General features: G+C 43.8%; 1 protein-coding gene across 3 annotated transcripts in view; it reads right to left on the bottom strand.

Moving 5' to 3' along the window:
- Nucleotides 1-13,143, bottom strand: part of LOC147638406 (ureide permease 5-like) — a 144,670-nt gene that overhangs the window by 121,985 nt on the left and 9,542 nt on the right. For all 3 annotated transcript variants that reach the window (XM_086798336.1, XM_086798335.1, XM_086798334.1), the window contains exon 3: nucleotides 10,658-10,802. In XM_086798336.1, coding sequence (XP_086654462.1) covers nucleotides 10,658-10,802 — 145 coding nt within the window. The remainder of the gene's footprint in view (nucleotides 1-10,657; nucleotides 10,803-13,143) is intronic.

The following is a 13,143-nucleotide window of genomic DNA, read 5'->3' as shown; positions in this document are numbered from 1 at the left end:
TCCTTTGCTTCTCCAACATCTAGCTCACCTCTATCAGCTGTTATTTTCCCAACACAACCATATCGGCAGATCACATCTTCCAAGAGAAATTTGCATACTGTTTCCGTACTCTTTGTTCTAAGAGCACGCCCTTCTACCTGATTTGTCAAATCTTCTCTTGCAAGTGCTATATACCGCATCTGCCAAATTCCCAAAGGCATTGTAACTAGATCCACTACCCATTTGTAGTGCATGGCAGGTGGGTAGGTTGGTTGCAAGCCATCACGATGCCTCACATTTGAGTACATTTGGCATACTATGCATGTTTCCACATATTGGGAAATATCCTTGTACATTCCTCTCCACCAATATTTTTCCTTTATTTTGGTAAAGGTGGCCCACACACTTCTATGCCCAGCCCAGAGACTCTCATGGAATTCTTTCACAAGCTTTCCTTGAGTCTCTTTATCACATATGACTCTCTGTGGCATAGCATTTCTCTGTTTAGGATGCTTCCAGAGATATCCGTCCTTTAGAAAGTAACCATATGCTTTTCTGCGGATCCTCTTAAATTCTGAGTCAGACCAATTTTCTTGCCTTGTTAGAGTGCTCAAATATTGACCAATAAGCAACCAATCTCCTTCATATATTTCCTCAATAAAAGACTCAAGTGCATTTGATAGGCAAATATGATCCCCCTTTGCATATGCTGTAGTATAGAACTTTGTACCCACATAATCAATGTCACTAATCATCTCTTCCTCATCTTCATACCTGGCTCGTGATAGCATATCTGCAACTGGATTATCTTTTCCCGCAATATGCTCAAACTCAGGATTTAGTGACTTGATATAAGCAATCCACCTAAGCATAGCAATATCTGGAGTGGTACAACTTGCTATCATCCCAAGAAGTGGCAAGCAATCAGTCTCCACAAGTACAGATGCCCCAATAAGATATTCTTTTTCACATTTTAGAGCAGTGACTATCCCCCATAATTCTCTCATGATCTGTGGATACTTTCGCTGCCGAAAGCTTAATACCTTTGCTCCAAATCTAATTACATACCTATGATCACCCTCATCATCTTGCGCTACTGCCCATCCTATCCCAGTAGGACTAGTATCAACTGTAACAATCACAGGCCTGCCACACTCATAATCTACCTTTCTCAAAATGGGTGATGATTGGAGCAAATATTTCAGCTTCCGCATAGCTTTAATATGTACTGCACTCCACAAAAATTTTTGATTTTTCCTCAAAAGCTGATAAAGAGGATCTGCTACATGTGCATAATGTGGGATCCAAATAACATAAAAGACGCATGCTCCAAGAAATCTCCTCAGCTCTGTAACATTAATGCATATTTCCTTCATTCTTTGTATTGCATCTATCTTGGCTGGACAAGGACGGCGTCCACTAGTACTACAAAGATGTCCCACTATTAGCACTTCACCAACCCCAAACACTGATTTCAGCCCAGATAAAGTAAGATTCACTTCTTCAAGCCTGGATAGAATCATGTCACAATCCTTTATATGATCTGCCACAAACTTGCGGCACCCTTTTGAATCCAAATCCCCATCTTTGTCTTTCTCATCACAGCCCTTTATTGGCACATCATCCAAAAATGGCATAGTTTTTTGTGGTATGAAGTCCCGTAAGACTTTATTCATTCCATTCATCATATGTGCCACTGAGTTAGTGGCTCCCTGTGGTAAGGTACACATCCTTACTAATCCCAAAGGAGTTCTCATTGTGGTCAAGTCCCTGCTTTGTATATCCAGCTGGAACTGATCATATCCCGAATACAGATCACCCATATAGTATATAGCTTTCCCTGCAAATGCTTCTGCAAACTCATCCACAATTGGACCTGCTCCCACATTCCTGATTGTGACTTTGTTTACAGGTTGCATGTCTTGAATAAAGCGCAATGTCCCATTTTTCTTTGGTACAGTAAACCATCTGTTGGAATATGGGGCACATGAAGGCTCCAAGATTCCCATCCTGATCTTTTCCTTTAGTAATTCCATCAACTTTGGCAAGAGAGCCTTTGGTACTGGAATTGGCCGCAGGTTCCAGGGCACATGTGGAACAGTAAAGATCACCATTGGTGCTGTTACACTTGGATCAACACAACCTATCTCATGCGGCTGAAAGGCAAAAGCTTTCCCATGTTTTACAAGCATCTCCTCAAAGCACTCCCTTTCAACTGGCAACAGAAAATCCTTCTCACCAATCTTCAGCTCTTTCAAAGTTTCTTGAGTAAATTTATGCCCAATTTTCTTCGGATCTCTAAGATTTGGCTGCATAGAAGCTTCATCTATCTTCTCCTTGCTTCCCGGTGGCAAGGGCAAGGCAACTGGTTTCACCTTCTTTGCAACCGTTTTGTACTTTGTATCAACATGAGCATCCATCTCACAATTCATGTTTTTACATTCCACCCCCTCAAATTCCTGGATTATATCATACATCTCCACAGATGACACCTTTATCATTTCATTTCCACCCTGTAAGCATGCTCTTCCCATATCAAAAAGCACATCCATAGTATCTATAAATGACACCTCATCAAGCACCCCTGAAATAAACTCATTCTTCTCCAAAAGACCACACTGCTCAAAACTTTTTTGTTCATTTTGTATATGTTTTTGCATGCCACGCTTTAAATCCTTGCTTTTTACAAAAACCAGTGACCCATAGCTGGAGAATCCCTGAAAATTTGCTGAAAAACTATTTACATTGATTGAGTCCTGCGAGAACTCATTTCCCCTTGTACCATTGGAATCCCGCTTTACAATGGCACCTGGCCAAAATCCCTCATCTCCCTGTAATTCATAAACTCTCTGTTTATCTTTGGGAGTGACTGTGCTCGAAGAGATTCACGATTCCTTTCATGATTAATGCAAACTGTCAAAAACTGAACAGCCTTTTTGCCATCTTTACTCCTTATTCTTGCATATGCTGAGCCATCATCCAAAACCTTTGTTTCCATCCTTACAGCTGTAATGTAGGGTTGCCCAAGAATGAGGGGATACGATGACATCTCCTGAACAAAGAAATTCTGATCATCCTTCACATCCCCTATAGTTACCCTTACATTTGGACATGCTGCATAAAGCTCTCCAGATGAATTATTAGCTGCTTTAATCATCCACCCATGATCCACATCCATTGGCCACTTACATTTGTTGTAGAGATTTTTAGCCATAAGATTTATTTCAGACCCATGATCAATTAGAGCGACATATGGCTCTTCCAAATCACCTATCTTGACAAGGGTTTCAGTGGTTGCTCTTGCCCAATGGCTCCTGGAGTAATGACTCTTTGTAAGAACTTCTTTTTCATCATCCTCTTCCACAAAACGCACTTGTCGTGCCCCATCAGCAGAGGGATTACATTCCACCACATTTTCTCTCTCTTCCTTTTTCTGTACCTGTACACCATGAGTCTTGGAAGTGCTTGCCTCCCCTTGTGATGGAATAGATTCAATTATGGACTGCCTTTTTCTTCGTATAATATCAATTATCTCATCATGAAATTCTTTCTTTGCAATCCCCAAGACTTCCCCTAGTGTGAATTCCACCCTGCTGTTTAGAATTCTCTCTTCAAGCACCTTTTTGAGATCTGTTGCAACCTCAATATCAGATTGAAGCTTGTAGAGTGGACTTTTTCCTTTACCCTTCTCCTTCATTTTTGCTGGCACTTCTTCCATTGAAACATCATGTGGAGGTCTGCTATGCTGTGGAGGCATATGTGATGGCCCAGGATCCTTCTTTTCACTTCCACGTGTAACTCTTTTTGATGGCCCTCCTTCCTCATTTTCCCTTTTTCGCTTCTCCTCTACCTGTGCCTCATTATTTTGGCATTTGGCAATATAGGCATGAATGGATAAAGAATCCACAGGCTCCTCCCAGCCAGTCTCAAGACGTATACAATCACCTGCCTCATGCAAAGCTTGCTTTGACACTTTCCTTGACGCAATTAATTCCATTGTTGATGGCCAAAAATTCTCATTCTCATAATCCTCATCATTCTCAAATCCCTGCTTTTGTTGACCAACCTTTAATCCATAGGTTGCTGCCTCAACCATAGAAATGGCATGACTAGCAGCCATATCCTCTACTAGCTTTTTCATCCCTCCTTTCCCAAAGTTTGTACTCAATGGAAGACCAGTCTCTGTAAGATGGATTTTCCCATCTTTGAAGAAGACAAGTTGATTTTTAAGAGCTTCTTTATAGCTGGTACAATCCTTCTTTGCATGCTCTGGGTCATCACACCATATGCATCTATATGTAAACCCTTCTTTGCTTTGAGGCCTTTGCATAGAAGCCTGCCCCAATGGTAGACCTTTTTCTTCAATCCTGGACATCTTCAATTTTAAGTCACGCATACCCTTGATAAGCTCATCCATCGGCCCATCTATCTTAGGAATTGTAGCAGCTGGCTTGGATAAATTCTCAGGGGTAACAGCAGCTATGGGGGTTGCAGAGCCCATCACCATTTTATCCCTCCTCCGCTGCCGCTTTGCTAACATAGTGACTGCATCCTCAACATCATTCCAATCACTCTTTAATCCCTGTTCTGTATTCTTATCCTCAAGGAGGATTTCCAATTTCTCCTGGAGATCTTTTCCAGCTGCTTGCAAGAAGAGCTCTGTCTTTTCTCTATCCAAAGTTGCACGCTCTATTCTTGACAACTGGGCATAACGCTTCTCAAACTCCCTTAGCAATTCTGTGGCAGAAATTCCCATTTTAGGTTTTGTGACCCATTCCAAAAAAGTTCGTTTGGTCACTCGCTCAGAATCCTCCATAAAGTATTCATCCTTTAAAGCAAGCTTGAACTCTTCCCAATTTCTGCCACCCTGTGCTGTCTGCAATCCCTTTATGCGCTCTCTTATTTCAGGAACGCATACCAGCTCGAAACTTCGAACCATATCCTCCTCAGTCACCCTATTTAGCTCCATCTCCTTTATATAATTGCGCAGATACTTTGTAATGTCCTTCCCATCAAATTGATCCACCTTTTTCACAATTGATTGTAAGGCTTTGGTCGTGGAAATCTGTCCCCTCTCAGCAGCTTGTTGCTGTTGCATGTACATGGTAAACATTTGGAACATCTGCATAACTCCGGGGTCAAAATGAACCCCCTGGCCCTCAGAATTCTCAGCCATAGCTTCCCTGTATATTTCACCACACTCTCACCCCAGCAGTTTCACGTCGGGTTCACCAAAAGCTGTCGTGACGTGTGCGGTACAGCCAGGAAAGTACGAAACTTCTAGCTGTGAGAGTGAATGTCAAATCCAACAAGGAATTTCACGCACAAGATTTCCCAAGGAGTATTGAACATCATTATATCCAATGATAAATACATGTGTCAACTTGCCTCAATACATCCTTGAATTCATCCAGATGATTGCACGGAATTGCATGAAATCCTTTGAACCATTCACATGTGTGCATAACAAAGCTTTCCAAATTTTCCAATATACATGTGATCAGTTTCATCCTTTACATCCAGTGCCATCAAAACCATGATATCATGATGCTCTTTTTCACCTGAAAACCTGCCTTAATATTCTAACATTTCATAAGCAAAAGATAGAATACGGCATAGCTAATTCATGTACATAATTTCCAAAATTCAGTCAAGCAGAAACAAGGCCATCTTCCGTGATTTTACAAAACTCCAGTTCTCCCAAAATTATATCTTGTTCACCAACTTTTTCCTATGTATTCCAAATCTTTTAAGGGCTTATTTGCCATGCCCTTTTTCTAAAGTAACAAAGTGATTTTTAAATTAAGCTTATCTGAATGAAGCGAAGAGTGAACACGTCGATTTTTTCTTTGTTTTTATTAATCCATAATAGCCGCTTCAGCGCCGATACACGGTGGAGGAAGAAATGGCGGAACAGAGTCCTCTGCGCTGACTGTGAGCTTGAATTTTCCAGAAAGCACATCATTGAATAGCACTCAACTTTCCCTTCATTTCTAGCACCTAAAAGCAATACACAGAAGATATGCTCTTCCCATGAAATTCTCTGGTCGCCAACGACGCTGTTCTCTTAACTCTGCAGAAAATCCCCTTCACTCTGGTTTTCGCCGCGAGTCTCCGGTCGTTTTCTCTCTTTTCCGCGGCGAACTCGGCGCCCCCCCCCACCACCTTCTGCCAGCTATACATGCCATTAAAAAAAAGCTGCGCGTTTTCTAGAAAATCCCCAAATGTGCTTTGTTAACCTTAGCACTAAGGTTACAAAGCATAACCTTAGCATTAAGGTTAAAGTCCTCAATGCACCTATTATTTCCCTTTTTTCTTTTGTTATGGAGTGTTGACCATATATATATATATATATATATATATAATCAAACTCCTTTTCACCTTTACACCATAACCTTTCTAAAGGTTTTTCTCACGCCTTAGCTCCATTTAGCACCTTATTGTGCATATGATTTTGCCATTTAAAGCATACGATCAAGATCCCGACCAATATGCACCATTAAGTTCTCTGTCTCAGTGCTAATGTTACAAGCAAAATCCAGTCCTATCAAGGCACAAGATATCTGCTAGCTCCAAAATTCTCCATAAGCATAAAAAAAATCCTCCACAATTCACACCACACTGTCAAAGGCTTCAAAACCTGGCTCAGCCTCAGCTCATCTTATTGAACCTTATTTACAATATGAACATATATACTCAGGCATCATATAATGATTCGTCATGGCACTTAACCCCATGCATCTGGATGTGTATTTGATGAACTCACATGCACGGTTTCACATCATAGACGTGCCATGGCACGACACCGTACTCCTCAAGCTGCAGCTTGATACGGGTGAACTCTCCAATCTTCTCAATCAAGTTATCTGACCCCTTGATTGTAAGCTTCTCCAGATCTGACTCCAATTTGGCAATCTTCACTGTCGAAACTCTTCCATACCTCGTCTGGATCTCTGTCCACATTTGTAGAGCATTGCTCTGGTTAGAGACAAATTGTGCCTGTGTAGATGGAGTCATGCAATGGATGATGATAAGACAAGCCCGAGCATCCAATATGTTTCTCAAAGCAGGGTCCACCGAGTGAGCTATGGAGATAGCCATCCACACACCGGCTCCTTCCTGCAATAACTGAGTGTAAAAAGACAATGTATGATAGTTGGTCCTTGTAAGCTTCATGGAGTCACTGACTTGGGGAGGATTGTAGGATGGTATATGGGTAGGGATGGGAACAAGACCTAGATGAGAGAAACTCAAAGAAGAAAGATTGGGAAGAGAAACCATCTCGGGAGCGGGAGCAAGGGATCCAGGCAATGAGGGAGCTGGAGTATCAACAGGAGAAGGAGCAGCACTAGAGAAATCTCTTGAAGCCATGTCCTCTAACAAGAAACCTTCTCTAAAGAAAGAGGGCTGTAAAAAAACAGCAAATAGCCTCCTCTCAAGCTATGCACAACAAGAGGAGAGAAAGAAGAAAGGGACGGAGGGTGGGAAAAGAGAAATAGAGAAAGCAAATCTCTCACGAACCCTATCCTCAACACCTAGAAGAGAGCTTCAACCTCCAACAGCAAAAACACAATAGTTCAGCAGTACAGATGCAGAAACTCAAGCAGTGCACAGCAAGAGGAGAGAAAGAAGAAAGGGACGGAGGGTGGGAAAAGAGAAATAGAGAAAGCAAATCTCTCACGAACCCTATCCTCAGCACCTAGAAGAGAGCTTCAGCCTCCAACAGCAAAAACGCAGCAGTTCAGCAGTACAGATGCAGAAAACGCAGCACAATGATGAAGCCTCTGCTCCAATCAGAGAAACGCAGCAGTTTCTTACCTGTAGATCAGCGTTTGGCTATGATACCATGAAAGACAGAGCATCACAGGTTGTAGGCCCAAAGCACAAACTGTAGAAGGCTGGAAACAGTTGATTATTGCTGAAAATGAGCACGAGGGAGGCCCGTACGTGCTTACAAGCACAAGTGACTGTTGCTACAGCCAATGACCTCCAGCAGATGCAAGAATGAGATGAAAAATGAGGGGAAGGGTGAGAACCCTTATATATTCCTCCAGAGAGCTAGTCAGCCAACTGTAGCAAGCTGATAGCTGTCCAGTAGCATAAAATGCTATAAAATGCCTAAAAAATGGTAGAAAAATCCCAAATAATATCTGCTAAATAGGCCAATGCAAATGTAAATGCCTTGTCAAACAGCTTAAGGCCGAAAACTGAAAAAAACATGTAATGGAATGCGCCTACAAAGTTCCCAATGCCGCCCTCATGCTGCCCCCTGCCATGAAGTATCTCTACTCTGCTTCAGTAGCTTCCAAGCTTTGAGGTGGCAGTCTGAGAGGACTGCAAAACCTGTCCAATCGATCGTCAAATCAACCGAATGAGGGGGTCAGAATCCTGGGAAGTAGACTGTGTGGGAAGCTGGATGCACCTCCGAGGGCGTTGGATGCGACATCGAAGCCATGGTGCCATCAAGCAAAAAATGCCTGAGTGCTACCTATCTTGTGATGGGGCTCTGCTGCATCAAATTGCAGGTGAATTAAACTCCACGTGGGAGTAGCGGTGCCCAGGAAAATAAATGTTGGTAATTTTTCCGGGCTTGCCAATGAGGGGGCTGCCTGGAGCAAATCCTGAATCTGACCATGTGCTGGGCAGCTCCAAACAATGTTGCAAATCAGTGATGAAGAGGCCACAAGAAGGAGACTGTAGATGCCAACACCTGGAGGCCTGCTTTGGAGAATAGGCAAAGGGTGGTGCTCTTGGTCGGAGCGACTGCCATAGAGGGGAAGTTCCCCCAGCTGTGAGAACTCCATAATATCCCCATATAACGGTAAGTACAGTGACTGGCTGTGCTGTGCGGCATAAAGGGAGTGGCTCAGTGCAAAATAACGGACAGCAATGTGGATGACTGTCCCCGGTAAGCTGTAGCCGCACCCAAAGATACCGTGTCCTTCCGGACAATGCTGAGAATCTGTCAGAGGTGGGGTCTAAAAGGGACAGCTACCCTTGTACTCCTGATGTGCGGGTCTCACCTCAGAAAGCTGACTCCCACTCGTACCTGGCTATTATGTATGGTAAACCCCTCTAAGAGCTCAGATGAGTCTCTCTATAGAAAGTGACATCCTGCCTGTGAGAATCTCACCCAAACCTCCTGAATTCGACCACAGGGTGGGTGCCATCGCATTTCCATACTGCTAAACTCAAGTGTTTGGTTTCATAGACCCCACGGGTAATGACCACAGCCCACTTGCCATCTCTGTACACAGCCCACTTGCCCGCTCTACGGGCCCCATGAACTGTCACTATTGCCTCACGCCGGTGTGCCACCTATGCTGGGGTGAGATCATCCCCCATGTACGCCTATGTGCTCTTGAGGGCAGCCCGTCTATCGAAGAAGGCCTGTTTGCTGGTAGCATCAGGGAATCTGATGATGAGGGGCGGCTCTCGTGTCATATCCTTCCCTGCCCTCCATGTATCAACAAAGGGGGGGATGGTCCTGTCCCCTCCTAGCATCTGCCTTGGGGGAAGCCCCACCTATCACCCCGCACTCGCACATGGAGTGCCCTATCCTTCCTGCATTTCTCCTTCTCCAGAGTCTCATGTATGATGCTCTGTGGGGGTTTGAGCTTCTTCACCACCTCCACCCAATCTTTCTTGGTGTGTGTGCGTGTGTGCATGAGAGAGAGAGAGAGAGAGAGAGAGAGAGAGAGAGAGAGGGGTAGGTCGAACTCCGTGATCTGTGATGCTCCAAGTCTATAAAATGCCCCTCGATGGCTTTGGCATCAGTGATAAAATATGGGTGGGGCCTGAGAATCTATAGAGGCTCTAACTGGGGTAATTTGGAATCGCATGCCTTGAAACTGAACAGTGTCTAAATCGTGTTCTTCCATCTCTTAACATAATGCAGCATACATTCGTCTAATGCCATCTTATCTCATGCATGTATAATGCCACAGATTAGGTGCATAAAAAAGCCCAACTCTACACCAAAGTGAGAGTAACAATGTCCTTTGACCATAGTACACAGGCAGCATCAGCATGCATCATTATCCTCTCTATCTTTGCATTCTGCATGCCCAAACCTCAGCTTGATTATCTACCTATCTCCACACCTAGTGTGTGTTATGAGACACACAGCTTTAACCTCAGCGCATATGATAAGAAAGCCCTATGGTGCCCTTGCATGGCAGAGCAATGCCTCATGATGCAAATTCCTTGCATGCTATAAGATGATGCTAGGATCTGCTGTATACCATCATGTGAGGACACTCCAGCACTTCCCCCTTTTGTCAAAACTGCCCATGCCTAAGGTAAGAGAGACAACAAGTACAAGAACATTAATGGGGATACAGCATGTCCAAAGTGGACTGTTAGCCCAATTAGATCAAGCAAGCCTCTGTGAAAAAAACCATCTTGATGACAAACGACAACAAGAGAGACAACAAGTACAAGAACATTAATGGGGATACAGCATGTCCAAAGTGGACTGTTAGGCTGATTAGATCAAGCAAGCCCCTGTGAAGAAAACCATCTCGATGACACACAACAACAGATAGTCTCCCCATAAATACAAAGAAAATTTGGATTCATTATGGATAAGTTAATGTTTATTTGAGAGAAACTATGTCCCTCCTGAAAAAGATCGCATCTTCTCAACCATTGCATACAAGCATAAATAATTACTTACCACCAACAACGGCAATGCTTGCAGAAACCACTTCCGTCAAAGAGATGCCTACAAAGGCAAGTGAGTACTGCATCACCATGTTCCCAAAGCAAAGTGCCAACCCCCCCAGCATTGCAATCATCACACACATGCCATTCTCCTGAATCTGAAAAGCAAACACAAACTAGGTTCAAAAAGTGACCAATTCTTGCAGTTCTATGCTAACATGCCTAAATCTTATACATGCAAGCACTCACATACAGCTCTTATTACCAGCTACATAAGTTTATACTGAAACACACGTGTCTATATATGTGCTTATTTGTAGTGCCACTCAAAGTTTAAGAGTAGAGCAATTCATTATTTTACTTATTTATACGTATTCACGTGCATACATGCATGTATTAATTTGTGCATATGGATACATTTTGAAGAATGAATATGGATACATTTAACTATGTCATGTTCATACCATTATAGCGAAAGACTTTTAAAGAATTAAACCAATAATATCAGCAGTAAACATACCAACAAAGGCGCTCGCTAGGTTTTGAGAGAGACATCTTTAAGTGTAAAAGTTGCATCATGATACTATCAGATCTTATAATCAATTAAAGAAATACTGCAAGGGGCGCCATTGCGTTTTGGGGCCAATTAGTGTCCTTGTACTGTTTGCAGGAGCACTCTAGCTCCCCCTGTTTGTTTTCCTTTTCTAGGCCTTCAAAGGTGCTGACGTGTTTTGTGTTTAAGTTTGTTTTTGCACCGCCCTTTGGTTTTGTCTGAAGACCGAGGCCAGTTTACACTCTCCTTCCTCTCTTCCCCTTTTCCAATCCTTGGCACCTTCCCCCAAGTAATCCAATAATGCTGTGGTTGATATAAGAGTATTAAGGCTAACTCGCTTTAGCATTCTTGTTGTCATCTATGAGACCAAATTGTGGTGATGACCAACTCTGCAGCTGTTCAATGCAAGTCTGGAAGGAGCATGAAAAAGAAGTATTGTATGGCATGGTCCAAGATTATGTAAGTTCAATGTCTCCACAGCCTCTGAGCTTGTTGTTACTTTTTTTACATACATCGGAGCTAACCGTTTATCCTGTTTCCATACAGAACCATTCACATCACCATTCAAAAACAATGCCAACAATGGCATACATCCAGTTACCTGTTCCCTCATGAAACATCTGGAAACATAAACATGCCCATAACTGTAGGTCCCTCTGTTCCTTTCCAGCAGGAAGAAAACAATCTGCTCCATGAGCATGCAGCCATGCGAGCTTGCATCACTCCCATGCCAAGAAACACATCCAAGTGACCTGTACTTGCAGCCGGAAACCCAAGCACATAGCTGAATTTGCAGCCAACCAAAAACAGCCCATAAACCGTCTCAAAACAGTCCTCTGGTCCTCCTGCAGTTTTGCCCGCCCGCCCCTCTTCCAAACGAGAGAGAGAGAGAGAGAGAGAGAGAGAAAAGCCCGTTCATCTCTGTGCACTGCGTGTAGTCTCTGGCCACCCGCCTTCCAAAAGAGAGAGAAAACACACTTCAGCCCTGACAGTCCTCAAAAAGAGAGAAAAACGCCTCTTCCTGGCTGCAGCTGCCCGCGAAGAGAGATAGAGAGAGAGACCTGCAGTCCTGCGCAGCCTTCCACAAGAGAGAGAAGGTGCAGTCCTGTGCCTCCCCTCCTACATCCGTCTGCAGCTCGCCAATAGCCAAGAGAGGAGGGAGAAACGTGTGCAGCAATGTGTGCCTACATTCTAGCCCTCCGTGTGCCAAGCGAGAGAGAGAGAGAGTGGGTGAGCCTGCTGAGCTGTGCGCTGCCCTGCAGTCTGCCTGCCTATGCTCCCTGGTGACCAGCCATCAAAGAGGAACCACCCAAGTCCAACACTATGCTGCCTTCCACGAGTGGGAAAGAGAGAGCAGTCCCCACCTTGCGCTTGGAGCCAGCCCCCCCCCCCCCCCAGTTGCCAAAAAGCGCACACACATGTAGATGCAGCCCACTCCGCCAAAAAGAGCTTAGGCCCCAAATATAGCTTATGGGCCATGATTTCTTTCAAAAATGGGAGTTCTTTAATTTTTAAAGGTTTTAAACCTTTATCCCCTTCCCCCCACATGGGGTTGCAAAAGGACCTTATTAAATGCCTAGAGTCATCTTTGACCCCAATAGCTGAACCAATCTATCCATGAAATTATTGCCCCAAACTGGTGCCATTCACACTGTCCACCGTGTCCCCGCGCACACTTGCAAACTATCAAGAGAAAAACACAGGGTCGTGACATACCCCCCTCTTGAAAAATGGCAAGAGTCCTCGATTGCACTCAACGGCACAGTGAAGCATCCAATAAGCAAAGACGCCTCATATGAGAAAAGCTATGGCCCTCAAGTGCATTTGGGTGATGAAACAATCATCCTGCACAATATGGGTTCGCCCTCGCGTCAAAGTGACAAACAACTCTTGCTTGTTCCTTCATAACCTGCAGCAAAAGTCTAAAAACCAAGTGGAAACACATA

This window comes from Cibotium barometz, chromosome 5, assembly GCF_041138505.1.
Source record: "Cibotium barometz isolate CiBa-2024 chromosome 5, ASM4113850v1, whole genome shotgun sequence".
Taxonomy (NCBI): Eukaryota; Viridiplantae; Streptophyta; class Polypodiopsida; order Cyatheales; family Cibotiaceae; genus Cibotium; species Cibotium barometz.
This window is presented reverse-complemented; position numbering and strand designations above follow the sequence as displayed.